The sequence below is a fragment of the Neofelis nebulosa genome, chromosome 4, assembly GCF_028018385.1.
Source record: "Neofelis nebulosa isolate mNeoNeb1 chromosome 4, mNeoNeb1.pri, whole genome shotgun sequence".
Classification (NCBI taxonomy): domain Eukaryota; kingdom Metazoa; phylum Chordata; class Mammalia; order Carnivora; family Felidae; genus Neofelis; species Neofelis nebulosa.
This window is the reverse complement of record NC_080785.1, coordinates 145,348,009-145,363,439: the sequence shown is the minus strand read 5'-3', so window position 1 is coordinate 145,363,439 and position 15,431 is coordinate 145,348,009. Positions and strand designations below refer to the sequence as shown.

General features: G+C 37.8%; 1 protein-coding gene across 8 annotated transcripts in view; it reads left to right on the top strand.

Moving 5' to 3' along the window:
* Nucleotides 1-446: 446 nt before the first annotated feature.
* CCDC66 (coiled-coil domain containing 66) overlaps nucleotides 447-15,431 on the top strand; it is a 51,186-nt gene continuing 36,201 nt past the window's right edge. For 2 of the 8 annotated variants that reach the window (XM_058726503.1, XM_058726501.1), the window contains exons 1-4: nucleotides 2,882-2,907; nucleotides 12,559-13,003; nucleotides 14,611-14,776; nucleotides 14,956-15,063. In XM_058726503.1, the coding sequence (XP_058582486.1) occupies nucleotides 12,559-13,003; nucleotides 14,611-14,776; nucleotides 14,956-15,063 (719 nt within the window). In that variant the 5' untranslated portion in view covers nucleotides 2,882-2,907. Of the gene's footprint in view, nucleotides 533-2,174; nucleotides 2,240-2,881; nucleotides 2,908-5,345; nucleotides 5,392-12,558; nucleotides 13,004-14,610; nucleotides 14,777-14,955; nucleotides 15,064-15,431 lie in introns of those variants that run through there. The other 6 variants (XM_058726505.1, XM_058726502.1, XM_058726507.1 and 3 more) reach the window with 6 other exon arrangements.

Genomic DNA, 15,431 nt, shown 5'->3' with positions numbered 1-15,431 from the left:
ATTTAAAAAAGAGTTACAATGCATTCAGAGCCAGAAACAGGACAAACCCTGTACCGGACCTAGGAGTCTCTCCCCAGGTCCCCACTCCCAATTTATTTCATACCCGAATAACCCTCTCTTACAAATATGAAATACGGGAAATGTTCATTTCCTAAAAAGCTTATACTTTTAGTTTTTCCATATTTTTGCCACCTCCACCTGAGCTGAGGCACTTCTCTGGGGGCTTCGAGTGAACTAGGGGCGGAGGGAGGGGGGTGGTGTGCCTACAACTCCAACGAACGAAGATCCCCACTACCCAAGAACGTGGGCGAAGCGCCTGAGGCCAGGCTAACCCAGCGGGTCTCCCCAGTGGCTTCTCCCCGGCAGAGAGAGCACCCTCCAGCACGACTAATTCTGATTGGTCTGTTCTCCCAGCTCGCCGGCATCACCGTATCCAATGGGCGTAGCGCTTGTTGAGCGGCGGAGGCAACCGGCATACACAGGGGACCTGAGTGTTCGTGGAGAGAGTGAGAGGTCAGGCCATGAACCTAGGGTAAGCTGGGGCGAGAAGGGTGGTCTCTAGCGGAGACGGGGTGAAGCTAGGTTGGCCCTTGGAATCCTTCGTGGAACACCTTCCCGGCTTGCGCCGTCTCATACGGCATTGTTCGGCTGCCTGTGGCGGAGAGGGGACCAGAGGCCCGGGACGGCGTTTGTCGCCGCCGCCGCTTTTGCACGTTACTCGCAGTAAATCTGTCCGGGACCTCCTTTCCGCCCTCTCATTAACCTCACGGTGGTGAGGGAAGAGAGGCGGAAAGCAGTAAGGGCAGATGGAGAGATAAAGTTTAGTGGCTTTCCGGGGAGAAATCCTGGCCCCGGCCCTGGTTTTTTGCGCCTTGGGCGTCTCTGCAGGTTGTCGGAGCGCGCAGAGGCGTTTAACGCCCGTAATGCGGAGAACCGAGTCTTGAGCAACCGATGCATTGCCAGTGCTTGGCCCCTAATAGGCCCTCATTAAGTTTGTTGAGTAAAAAGGACTGTTGCAGGGAAGTGATGGTGAAGTTCATGTTTTAAGAAGATGAAAAGTTACCAAACTCAGACTACACATCATTTAGCAAATGAATTTTGTATCCTAGAATCTGTAGAGAGAAAAATAAATAAGACAGGCTGCCCCTAAAGGAGTTTACAGTGCAGTAATACTGAACAGACGTACTTTTCGGTTTCATTCTTTTATTTGTTGAGTTTCACGAACGTGTAAACATGGGAGTATTCTAACCCTGTAACAGGGAAACTTTTAAAGTCCGTTTTCCCCCACTGTTTTAATAAAACAGGGTATTTTGATTTCCTCTACTTACCAACACTACAGTTTCGTGTTCCCAATGAGACTTTTTTTTCAACCTTTTTTTCCTTGGCTGATCCCGCTGGATTTAATTTTGTCTCTTAGACATCGCATTTGTCCCCGTTGATGTTTATTGACCTACACTTATTCCTCCCTCACTTTTAGGAAACAGTGAATTAAATGTGGACTATTTTTATTTTCAGTGGAATTTTTATTAGGACCTTGATTTGTACAAGTTACCTTGGTAGTGTCTATTGTTAACTTTGTGCTCTTGCATAGGACATGCACAAATAAATTATAACAGCCAAAACTTATTACAGATTTATTGTTGTTATAGTAACAAAGTGTCAGTGTGCTCAAAAAGTAACAGTGGTGGCAATGTTACAGGCCACTTTCAGATTAATGATGTAGCAGGCCATAGAATGTATTAGTCATGAACAAATAGTAGTTAGATATGTTTTGCTACTTTAACTTAGGTGGAGAGTTTTGGTAACAGCATTTTTTCCAGTCTGGATTTATAAGAGTTAAATAATGGCATGATAATTGAATTCATTGCTTACCAGTAAAATACGAAGTTTCATGTTAAAGGTAATAAAAGAATTTATTTTTAATTAATATATTAATTAATTATTAATTATTTCCAATTATGTCCAAATAAGTTTCAGGAAATTTTCAGGAATTTTCTGAGTGTTTAGTTTTATCTTGGATTGAAAAACGATTTTAATTAAAAGAATGGTTTAATATTTACAATTCTTGTATAAATTAGGAAGAACGTATATATTTTCAAGATTCAAATGAGCATTTCATTTCTCTTTAAAACTTTGCTGTTTCTTAAAAATGACAACTTTCTTTTATTTTTCAGAGATGGTTTAAAGCTTGAAACTGAATTATTGGATGGAAAAACCAAGTTAATATTGTCTCCATATGGTATGCTGTGTTACTGGAAACCTAAAATGTTAACTTTTATATTCCTACCTAAAATTTATATGAGTTTAATGTACTTTTTGCTTATAATAGAGTAATATTTAAATGATTCTTTGCAAAAAGCTGTTTTCACTTTTTCGGATTTATTTTTAGCCAAGTAAAGTCAGATTACATCACTGCTTACCACTCTCAGTGTTTATTCATAAAACTTAATGTCCCAGTATATTTTAAGGTTTAATATGTTGCCTAATGGATAATCTGGGTAAAGTTTGTGTAATTATGTTCTGTGTATATAAAGAATGTTGTTTGAGAAAATTAAATTTGTAGTAAGACCACAGTTGCTAAAATCATTTTTAGTATTAGTTTTAAAACTCAGTAAACTTTGGTAGTCCGCTCATTCGTATTCCTATTTTTTTTTTTTTTTCTGATCTGTTTATAGCTTTATCTTGGAAAATAAATAGAAGTGAAATAGAAATTCTTGAACTATTCTGTAAAAGTTAGAACACTCAGGACCTAAAGTTAATGCTTTTGGAGTTAATATTTCTATTAAATACCTTCTTAAAACAATGCTAATTAAAATTTATTTTGTGACTGCCTTAGTGTGTTTTTGTTTGATGGCCCAGTAATTATTTTTTTCTTTTGTAGAATGTAAATCAAAATATTCTGTGAAGGTAAGCCAAATGACCTGACCTGTATTTGAATGTAAAATGTGGTTTTCTTTACAGTGCTTTGAAAAGAATTCCTGTGAAATTATCATAATGGGTTTGGGATAAGGATGAGGAGTTATTGTTCTCTTGCTTTCAGGCTGGTCCTTTCACAGAAATGGGATCATAATTTTTCAGTTTAAAAAGGTGTATAGAACATTTTTCTCTACATCAGTGCTGCCTAGTAAATCTTTTTGTGATGATGGAAATATTCTAAGATCATTGTTTTCTAACACAGTAGTCAGCAACTAGTCATGCGTGGTTATTTAGCACTTAAAATGTGGCTAGTATGACTAAGGAAGTGAATTTTTAATTTTATTTAATTTTGAATGCAAATTTAATAGTACACTGGACAGTGCAGTTCCTAAGATCTTTAAAAATACATATTCTTTTTTTTTTTCTCAATGTTTTTTTTTTTTTTTTTTTTTTTATTTTTGGGACAGAGAGAGACAGAGCATGAACGGGGGAGGGGCAGAGAGAGAGGGAGACACAGAATCGGAAACAGGCTCCAGGCTCCGAGCCATCAGCCCAGAGCCTGACGCGGGGCTCGAACTCACGGACCGCGAGATCGTGACCTGGCTGAAGTCGGACGCTTAACCGACTGCGCCACCCAGGCGCCCCATAAAAATACATATTCTTTAAAATGAGAATATTTTTCTTTTCATATTCAAATTCCATTTTCCCACATCAAAACGGTGTATCTGATTCACAGACTCTTACATGCATTTTGCCTTCTTTAAGAGATCGTACTTGAGCTTAATGATAATTTTCCTTTTAAATTTTTATCAGGAACCCATAGTGACTTTTTCTACAAAATACAGTACCACTTTCAGTTTTTTGATATCATACTTTTCTTGTTCCCTATTTTTTTCCATGTTTAGATTAATATGAGCAGAAATTTTATCTCTTCCATAATTCACTGTAGCCCTCCTTTTTCCTTTATCATTGCAGCATCTTAAAGTCTTTGTGTTTCTGTGAATAGAGCTCAATTTGGATGATGTGGCACTTTTCAACTCTGAGCTCTTGATGGCTTTGCTCTTTTTTCCAGGTTTGATCAAGGTGAAGTTCCTTGAGTACCGAGCATAATAATCACTTCATAAATGGGTGATGATAATCAGTAATTCCACATGTTACCAGTAAAAATTATCTCTCTAAATATGGTATATAGTTGTATACCTTGTGTGCTTTTTTAAAATCACAGAATACAAATTATATATTTTTTCCTGGTCCTGCTCTGTTAAAATATTGCAACTAATTATTTTTTTTTAAATTTTTTTTATTTTTTATTTTTTATTTTTTTTTAAAAAAAAAATTTTTTTTTCAACGTTTTTTATTTATTTTTGGGACAGAGAGAGACAGAGCATGAACAGGGGAGGGGCAGAGAGAGAGGGAGACACAGAATCGGAAACAGGCTCCAGGCTCCGAGCCATCAGCCCAGAGCCTGACGCGGGGCTCGAACTCACGGACCGCGAGATCGTGACCTGGCTGAAGTCGGACGCTTAACCAACTACGCCACCCAGGCGCCCCTAATTTTTTTTTTTTAACGTTTATTTTTTATTTTTGAGACAGAGAGACAGAGCGTGAACAGGGGAGGGGCAGAGAGAGAGGGAGACACAGAATCTGAAACAGGCTCCAGGCTCTGAGCTGTCAGCACAGAGCCCGACGCGGGGCTCGAACTCACGGACCGTGAGATCATGACCTGAGCCGAAGTCGGACGCTTAACCGACCAAGCCACCCAGGCGCCCCTGCAACTAATTATTTTATTTGAGTCACATTAACAACTACAGCACCCCTTTTTTAGCTCTTAGATAAAAAGCTGCTTGTAATAGTTGGTTTCCATCTTCCCTTGACCTCTGTTTTCTTTCACCTGTTTCTTCTTCCATCAATGTCCTTAATGGATTTGCTTCAGTCACCACATTTTGTGAAGACATTTCATTGTCTTTTTAACCAGCCTAGAACATATGGAGATCTCCTTTCATGCCTATAATAAAATTACTAGTCTTGGACTTTTGATAGAATCATCACAAGATTCTATTATCAATCTAAAAATATTTTATTCTAGGATTCTTTTTTTTCCAGAGTAACTATGTCTCGGTCGATGTTGATCTTAAATTATTATTTACTGTCTTGGAGCAAATTGTTTGATTTTATTCCTCTTGCTTTTGAGACTTCAAAATACTGATGATGGTAACTATATAAGGTGATGGACATGTTAATTCACTTGATTGTGGTGACTATTTCACAGTGTATGCATTTATCAAATCATCTAGTTGTATGCCTTAAATATATACAGTTTTTAATTGTCAATTATACCTTAATAAAGCTGGGGAAAAAATTCTAATGAAACCTAAGTCTCTCTTCTAGATTGATTTTACTTGAAGGAGCTTCTCTTCCCTTATTTATAGGGGTTGCTGAGATCTTCCTCATTTCTTTCTTTGCTCCTCACAGAAGGTAAAATACAAAGATAGTAGTACTTATCTTTTTTTTTTTTTTTTTTTTTTTTTTGCTTAAATCTGTTTTTAATTTCCCAAATCTCATTCAGCTTTATGTTGGATTCTCTTTCCCATAAGTTATTCATGAATTCTCTCTTCATAGTGTTTTTCTTCTACTGGGAGAAGCTCCTGAGTGACTACAACACCTACCTACAGTTCTGGTTTTCCCTTTCCTCATAGGTTGAATTACTGTCATTGTCATAGTGTGCTCTTTAAACACAGCTGAACTCTCATCTCGTCATGATTAAGTTTAACACCTCTGTGGTCCGAGTACTTTTTAAATTTTTCAAAATCCCTTCTGCATTTTTTTAAATCCGTGGTAAGGAATATGAAGTTAAAGATGGTTACCAGTTTAATTTCTTAAGCTTTTAGGAAGAGAAATGAAAGAAATGTTAATGATTCAGTGTCATGAGTAATTTATAAATTCTAAACTCTTCTACTCGGGCACCTGGGTGGCTCAGTTGATTAAATGTCTGACTCTTTGGCTCAAGTCATGATTTCATGATTCGTGGGATTGAGCCCTGCGTTGGGCTCTGCACTGACAGTGTGGAACCTGGTTAGGATTCTCTTTCTCTCACTCTCTGCCCCTCCCCTGCTCTCTCTCAAAATAAATGAATAAACTTCTAAACTCTTACACTTAAAATTGTCACTTGGGGGGCGCCTGGGTGGCTCAGTCGGTTGAGCGTCCGACTTCGGCCCAGGTCATGATCTCGCGGCCCGTGGGTTCAAGCCCTGCATCGGGCTCTGTGCTGACAGCTTGGAGCCCGGAGCCTGTTTCGGATTCTGTGTCTCCCTCTCTCTCAGACCCTCCCCTGTTCATGCTCTGTCTCTCTCTGTCTCAAAAATAAAAAATGAACATTAAAATCAGCTGAAGCGCTTAAAAAAAAAAAAAAAATTGTTACTTGGGCGCCTGGGTGGCTCTGTTGGTTAAGTGTCTGACTTTGGCTCAGGCCATTATCTTGAGGTTTATGAGTTCGAACCCCAGGTCAGGCTCTGTACTGACAGCTCATAGCCTAGAGCCTGCTTCAGGTTCTGTGTCTTGCTCTCTGTCTGCCCCTACCCTGCTTGCACTTTGTCTCTCTTTCTCTCAAAACCAAACATTAAAAAAAATTGTCACACATATTAGTTGAAATGTAAAACATTTAAAAATTTTTTTCATAGGTATTTCTACATGTGAGAAGCAGAATAGTGTCATGCTAAAGGATATACACAATATTAGTGTTAAGTAGCACATTTTATATTTTAAAATGTTACTTTTCTCTGATTCTTTCTAGCTTTGGCATCCTGGCCCCATATAAATGATAAAGTCAGCCAGTACTAAACAAATTCATTGGACATTGTATTATGAAAAATATTGATAGAATTAAAACTAGTTAAAAAACAATTTGGCTATGTAAAAATTTTGACATGAAGACTTGATCTGTTTTGATCTATTAAAATTCACATAATCCAGTAAACACTTGGAATTATTTGGTCTAGATTGCTTTTTCTTAATAAGTAACCTGAACATAATTGAATATTTATTTGGTAGTTCATGATGTTTTGCTGCTTCCATTTATTGGTTTTGTTTTTTTTTTTTTTCTCCCCTGCCATTTAGCTACAAAAAATAATCAGAATTGAGCTGAGTATATATTGACCTCATGCCACATCATTGCCCTTCCTGCCCACCCCCCTACCCCCATTTTGTTAAATATTTTTAGAAGATTTTTTGGTCTTTTTTTTTTTTTTTTTGTAAGTGAAATTTTGCAGGATAATTCTATTTAAATTAGATCGTCAATTAGTAAGTTTTTATTTAACAAGGATTTACTGAAGATGTAAAATTCTAGTAGAGTGCCATTCTTGGCTTTATTTCTTCTGTGATTGAAAGAAAGGAAATGAGCAAAACCTGGTCCTTGTGTTTTGGAAGTGAGGGTGTCAGGTAAATAACTATATTACAAGCAGAATATGATGTGTACTATAGTAGGATAATGTATACCACAGTAGGGTTATAAAAGGCAGACAACACTGCAAAGAGCCGCCCTTTGTGGTTTGAGGAGACCAGGGAATGCTTCATAAACGAGGTGACATTTTAATTAGAACTTAAAAGATGAGGCAGATATTTATAGGTAAAGAGGTAGGGGAGTGTATTCTAAGTTCAGAGAAAATACTGGGCACAATACCAAGATAGAAAGCCTAATTTGCATTTGGGGAATAGTGTGTATCTCGGGGAAGTTTAGAACATAAAGCTTAGGGGAGGGTTTAATCTTAAAGAGTTTAATTTTTTTTAAAAATTTATTTATTTTGAGCATGAGTAGGGGAGGGGCAGAGAGAGAGAGGGAGAGAATCCCAAGCAGGCTCTGTGCCATCAGTGCAAGAGTCCGATGCAGAGCCCGATCTCATGAACTGAGATCGTGACCTGAGCTGAAATCAGGAGTCAGACGCTTAACAGACTGAGACAGCCAGGCACCCTTTAAAGAGTTTAAATATATACTTAAAGAATTTGAACTTCCTTGATTTGTATGTAGGGAGCATTAAAGTATTTTTGAAAAGTGGAGTAGATATGGTATAATTTGTGTTGTAGGATAGGTCTTCGGACAGCCCTACAAAGGACAGATTGTAACTGAAAAACCATAGTTATGGGCCAAATATAGTCTAGGGAGAGTCATAAGTTCTTGGACATGGGTGGTGGCTAGTGAAATGGAAAGAAGGGGACAGAAATGACTTCAAGATATGTTAATGGCATGCACTGCACTTAGTTTGAATGAGCAACTGATTAGAGAAACAAAATGCTCAACTATTAGTGACCAAAAAAAGGCCCATATGAGTCAAAGAAGGGTGAGAAAGTAGGAGCTGTAGTTGGAGTCTGAAGTGGTAGGGCTCAGCTCTGTAAGCTACATGCAGTCTGCTAATAATATGCTTATTCCACACAATGGTTTTCAAAAACTAGAGTGAATTGCCAGTATCTAAACATTGGAGAGTTTAATGTAAAATCTGTCATTTTTGGTTCTCTTGAAATACTGGATTCCTGTTTGGCAGTGTAGGCTGGTTCTGATGGTGACTGCCTCCTTTAGGTGGAAAAATGCTTTCAACTCATCTTGTTTCCTACCTAGCCTAATTTACAGTACATATTCGAGTTTGCCATTTCTCACTTAGAGAATTAGTTATATTAAAGTAGCCACAGGGATGAGAGGATAAAAGGCATTTTACATTGTGGTACCAATTACATTGGTATTATCAAAAGCCTGAAGCTAGGAACAAATAGGATTTGGATGAGGTGAAGAGAATAACAAACAGATCTGTGGCTGATACTACAGGTACATTTTGAAAAGTCAGGTGAAATGTGAATGGCTACTTGGTCTAAGTGTGGTTGTATATTATATAAGTTACTGAACGACCAGGAGAGTTGGGATATGATAAGCCAGGTGAAAGTCGTGGGGCATCTACCCTACTGTTTGACAGCAAATATCTTCTTCATTTTTACACCTCTAGTGCTTTTCTGTATTGGTGAGCACATAAAAAGCAACAATTAATAGTGATTAAATGGGTGTTGAATTACTTTCGGTTAATTGGGTTTACTGAAATGTATAATGGATTAATAGAGGAAAGGTATGAATTAGGCAGACTGTAATCTAGTAGTGTGGTAATGAAAACCTGAATTTAGGCTTATCATCATGTAAATGGTGAGAAAAAGATATTTGAAAGGAAGAAATGACCAATACTTGTTCATAAGCCAAAGAAGACCATGAAAGAGGATAAAGTTAAAGATGACTCCATGCTTACTGGTCTGAGAGATTAGGACAACAGTGCCACAGAAATAGGATATTTTGGAAAGGGGAATAAATATGGGGGAGAGAGATAATTCAGTCTTTAAAATAGTGTAGTTGAGGGTAGTCAACAAAAAATTCACTTAACACCTATTTTGTTCCACTCATTGTTCTGTACTGGAGCTATACAGTGGACAAAGTATAAAAAATCTCTGCTGTAGGGAGTTTACATTGGAAACGAATAGAGGCACTTGGGGTGGCTCAGTCAGTTAAGCGTGCAACTTCAGCTCAGGTCATAATCTCACAGTTCGTGGGTTCAAGTGCTGCTTCGGGCTCTGTGCTGACAGCACGGAGCCTGGAACCTGCTTCTGGTTCTGTCTCCCTGTCTCTCTGCCCCTCCCCTGCTCATGCTCTGTCTCAAAAATAAACAAACATTAAAAAAAAGAAGATTGAGTTGAATGGGCATACAGTAAGCAAAATATACAATGTCACAAGATGAAAAGTGCTATAGGGAAAAAGAGAAAGGGAAGAGGCACAGTCACTTTAGGGGCACAGCAGTCTTTGGAAAAGGGAGTGCTAGGTAGGTGAGAGTGTGAGGGAGAACAGGAAACCTGCAAATTTAAATCAGTTGTTCAGAGAAGACCTCACTGAGCCAGTGATGTTGGAGCAAAGATTTGAAGGAGGTGAGTACATAAACCATGAGGGAAGAATGGCCCAGGTAGAGGGATTGACTAATGCTAAGGCCTGAAATTAAGAGAGTCTTATTCAAGGAATAAGAAGCCCACGTGTCTGGAGGCTAAGACAAAATGAGATCAGAGAGATCAGGTAAGGGGATAAAATGTGAAGCATGCACAGATCATTAGGTTAGAGTAAGAAGTTCAGTTTCTTCCTAAGTAAGATAAGAAGGCCTTAGAAGCTTTTGAAAAAAGTGACATGATGTGACTTTACCTACTAAGGTACCCTGTGGCTGCTGTGCCGAGCACAGACTGGGAAGTGAAGGCAGAAGTAGGAAAAGCAGGCTTTTAGAAATTCAGGCAAGAGCATTATAATGACTTGGAGTAGAGGGCACAAGAAATGTTCAATCTGAGTATGTCAGATTCAGGACATATTTTGAAGATGGAGCAAAACAAGGTTTAATGACAAGTGTGGCATATGAGAGATAATTCCAAAATTTTTGGCATGGATAGCTTCCTCTGAAAGGAGGAAGTTATTTAGGGGCATGTGGGAGATCAAGAGTTTGATTTGGGGCTTGCTGAGGCTTTTTTTTTTTTTTTTTTTTTTTGTGATTAAAGACAATTTTATTCGATCCTATCCAATCTGTGTGTGCACATACATATACACAGTCCATAGCAGACTTTGCAGGAATGTATATATTTCATTAAATGATAAATATGAGAACGTTTGGAAGTCCTGTGTATAATGTACTTTTGTCACTGTGAATTCTTTTCATAGGTTATATGGGGCATGCTGAGTTTTAAATGGCTATTAGAAACCCAGTGGAAGTGTTTGGATAGGCAGATGGAACCTTAAGTTAGGGGAGAGTTCCATCCTGGAGACAAATTTGGGAGTCCTTAGTATATGGATAATATTTAGAGCCACAAGGGTAAATGAAATTAGCAAGTGAATGAGGTAACTTAGAGAAGAGATCCTGGGACTGAGCAACTTTAAGAGGTCTGGGGGAAAGGAGCAGCAAGAACCAGGATTGTGGAGTCCTGGAAGTGAAGTAGAGAAAGTGATTCAAAGTGGAAGGAGTTGGGGCCCCTGGGTGGCTCAGTTGGCTGAGCATCAGACTTCAGCTCATGATCTCACAGTTTGTGAATTTGAGCCCCATGTCGGACTCTGTGCTGACAGATCAGAGCCTGGAGCCTGCTTCGGTCTCTCCTCTCTCTGTTTCTCCCCTACTCATGCTCTGTGTCTCTCAAAAATAAATATTAAAAAAAATTTTTTTAAGTATTCAAAATAGAAGGAATAATCAACTGTGTCACATGCTGATAATATGTTAGGATGAGGATCTGAGAATCAGTCACTGGATTTGCAACATAAAAGTTATTAGTGACCTTGATGAGTTTTAGTGGAGTCGTGTGGGTGAAAGTTTGTTGGGAATGGGATTATGGGAGATGAGAGGAGAAAGTGGAATCATGTATTTTTTAAGGTGATAAAAAATGATGTGATCCAGCAGAAAAGAAACAGTTGATTCAGGAGAAAGCAAAGAATTGCTGGAGAAAGATCCCTGAGAACGGGTTATATGAATATGTATGAATAACAGGAGTACAAACAAGTTTGTATGACTCTTGATGCTGGTACAGATTTGGTGGTAGAAATTTCTTGAAGTTTTTTCAGAATGCTTCTCTATAAGATTTTTAGTGAAATATTGATCAAGATTTTCAGCTGAGAATAAGTTATGAAAGAGAAAGTGTTAGGAATTTGGGAAAGAGGAGAAAGTTGAAATTGTTAAGAGTAAATGAATTTGGGAAATGTTTGTAGGGTAGCATGTTGTTTGGGCTATGTATTTAAGGTGAAACTAAATATTGTGGCTTGGTATTTTTCTTCCTGAGTAGTGCAGGCACAGAGTAGGTGATGAAGAGTTAGATTTTACCAGTTTGGGGATTTGGAAAGTGTATGTCAGAACAGGAGTTGGGAATGGAAGGCAATGGTGGTTTTGGTTGATTGTGGAATTTAAGGAAGGAAATGAGGACAAGAGGAAGGTAGTAGAATCAATAGATTATAGATCCCAGGTGAGTTAAAGAATTATCAGAATTGGGATATGCAAGGAGAGTGTTGGTCATTGTGCCGTGATTGAAATTGAGACTATGGAGGGATTGCAAGTTAGGAGTAACAAGGTCACTATAAGATATCACTATGGGAATGAGTAACCGAGGTGGCTTGGAGGACAAGAGTAGAAGAGCAGAGTTCAAGGAAATGAGAGGCCAGGGAATTGGAAAAATGATCTATGTGGATATGAAAGCACTAATAAGACAGGAGTTACGCTAGAGGGATGTCGACCCACAAGTTAAGTTATTCAAGGCATAACTGACCTAAGTTACTAATGCACAGGCCTATAGATACCTATAAAGAAAATTGGTAGTATGAGTGGTATAATCATGACATGAGATTCCAAGCTGGAGTAGAATGGAGATGTTCTACAACAGCTAGAATGAAAATTCTTCTGTATTCATTATCTTGAAATAAAGTAATTTCCGGTTGTTGATGAAGCTTTCAAGTAGATTTGCAAAGGTTAAATGTTATTTTCTCATGGATATAATCTTTTAACAGCAAAATGGAAAAAAAATTTAGAGGCCTGACATCACAGACAATATAAATAAAGATAATTGTTTGATTTTTCATGGGCTGTTATAAAGTATAAATTTCTGGTATTTTAACAGATGGGAAATAAGACCAAGATTGCAAAATGTCCATTAAGAACAAAACAAACTGGATACATTCTAAAATCAACACAAAATACTTGTATCAAGAGTGGAAAACTTTTGCAAAAGAAGAGAATGGGTTCAGAAACTTCACAGGCAAAAGGTGAAAAAAATAGTATGACTTTTTCACCCACTAAGGATTTATGCAAGCAGTATGTAGATAAAGACTGTCTTTATGTCCAGAAAGAGATTTCACCTGCCACCCCCAATATACAGAAGACTAGAAACACCATAAATACATCTATAGTATCTAAAGAGAAGCTTTGCCAAAAATACATCACAGCTGCAAATATGAAGAGCAGTTTGGTGTGTCTAACACAAGACCAACTACAACAGATTTTGATGACTGTGAACCAAGGGAATGGATCTATTTCCCTGATTGAAAATGGAAAGGAAGAAACATGTAAGGTTTTTTTTGAAGTTTTAATTAATATTAACTTTACCAATATGTACTTGTTTTCAAATTTCTCATTCATTGGATTTGATATAACTGTGCCTCTTAAATTCTAAGTTACTGTGTAACAATCTTTTAAAATAATTATTCTTTTAGAGAACAGTTTTCTCATGCAGAATTACCAATTCTGTGGACTCTAGAGTAAAAAAGCTATTGTACTTACTTTAGAATATAGAAGGCTCTACTTACATTAAAAATAATTATATTAAATTTTTTTTAACGTTTATTTTTGAGACAGAGAGAGACACAGCATGAACGGGGGAGGGGCAGAGAGAGAGGGAGACACAGAATGAACGGGGGAGGGGCAGAGAGAGAGGGAGACACAGAATCGGAAGCAAGCTCCAGGCTCCGAGCCATCAGCCCAGACCCCGACGCGGGGCTCGAACTCGCGGACCGCGAGATTGTGACCTGAGCTGAAGTCGGACGCTTAACCGACTGAGCCACCCAGGTGCCCCTATGTTAAATGTTTTAAAAGACCACTATAGAATTTCTAGTGAAAATTGAGGGAAGCTTTACTTTGAATATTTGACTTGAGTTGCTGAAAAGATTTTTTTCCTGGCTCCTGCATTTTGCCTTCTTTGACCCTTAATCTACGTTGAGGATTGGCAGCACTATCTTTTTAATCAATGTAAAACATAGATTTGGAAGGAGTAGTAGAGTGTTACATGTCTTCTGTTTCATTAGGGCATTGTGTTATGTTTTTAAAAGCCTTCCAGTTTCAGCTTTGAGCTAAGGAATTAATATGAGTAGAACTATCATTAAAATTTTGTTAGGCGATAATGAAATAAATTAAAATTAACAGTCACTAGAAAGAGGCCCCACAACTGATTTGGGGACAAGTTGGAGTAATTTACCTTCTCTTGGCCTAGATTGTTCTTTGTAAAATGAGGGAGCTGGGTCTTTAGAGGCTAGAATTGTAGCCTAGAGAACAAAAAATAAAAACTTACTATGCATAGTGAGAGATAACGTCAACAAAGTTGAAGGCAGAATTTGTCTAATCATGTATTGACCTGCATATTAAATATGCTTTCTCTTCACTGGGAAAACTAGCACATTGAGGTAGAATTAGAACAGTGTTTGAGCCAAGCATAGGAACCTGTATAAAACATTTGTAACAGGTATAACAGAGGCATAGAGACAGTGGTCCATAATAAAGTTTTCCATTGATTTCCCAGCTAAATGAGAAGAATAAGGACAAGGTAATGAGTTTTTCATAAAGCTATTTGCATTTATTCTCCTTTAAGTTGTGATTTGTATTATATTATTTGTAAAAATATTATCAACAAGAGTAAATGGAGGGTTTTTGTTGTTGCTTGTTTGTTTTCATATTTGACACAAGAGATTATATAGATGTTCTGGACCATTTAACCGCTGGGCTCAGTTTCCTTTTTTGACAAAAGGGAACGATAATACCTACTGAAGGATTGCTGTGAGAGGTAATTACTTTGGTAATGTTAAGGCAGTGTTTTTAAAGTGCGTAGCAGTATGCCAAGATAAGGTACTGTAATACGTGTAATTTTAGTGTTAATTTTAAAACCTGCATTTTTACTCCCTAGGTCGGGGCAGTCTACATTTAAACAATATTTCTAATCAGCCAAATGACGAAAACGTTATGGGAGTACTCCAAAAAACTGAGGCTCTTTCATCTGTCCTAGATGAAAGTAAATCTGTTTTAAATAAAAATCAGGAGACATCTAAGCAGTATGAACAGAAAATTGCCATGTATGTAACTCCTATATGTTATTGTGGGGTCATCTGGTGAAAATGGTTCTGCTTTTCCTTGACTTGCATGTGAAATATTTACTGTGAAGACTGTGAGCTGTTTAAAAGTTTATTACTTAATATTTATGGGTAACTTGTATAGAAACATATAATAAGGTTTCTGTTATTTTTTGTGTTAGAGAGAATGCATGGAAACCAGCTGACATATTCAGTACCCTGGGGGAAAGAGAACGTGATAGAAGTTTGTTGGAAGCAAAAAAAGCCCAGTGGAGGAAAGAGCTTGGTAGGTAATTATTATACTTGTTATTATTATAGATTAGGTTGTGTCTTTTTGTCTACTCGGTGTGCACCAAAAGACCAGAGGTGAGCGATGAGCATTAATATCATTAGTATCATTCTGGAGCTCAAAGATTCCTAAACTTTTCTCAGTTCCTGAGAATCCATTTTCATATTTTTCTATTGTAGAATTCCTATGCATTTAATGGTTTTATTTAAAAATAATTGGGTTCGGGGCACCTGGGTGACTCAGTCGGTTAGGCGTCTGACTTTGGCTCAGGGCATGATCTCATAGTCCATGAGTTCGAGCCCCGCATCGGGCTCTGTGCTGACAGCTCAGAGCCTGGAGCCTGCTTTGGATTCTGTGTCTGTCTGTCTG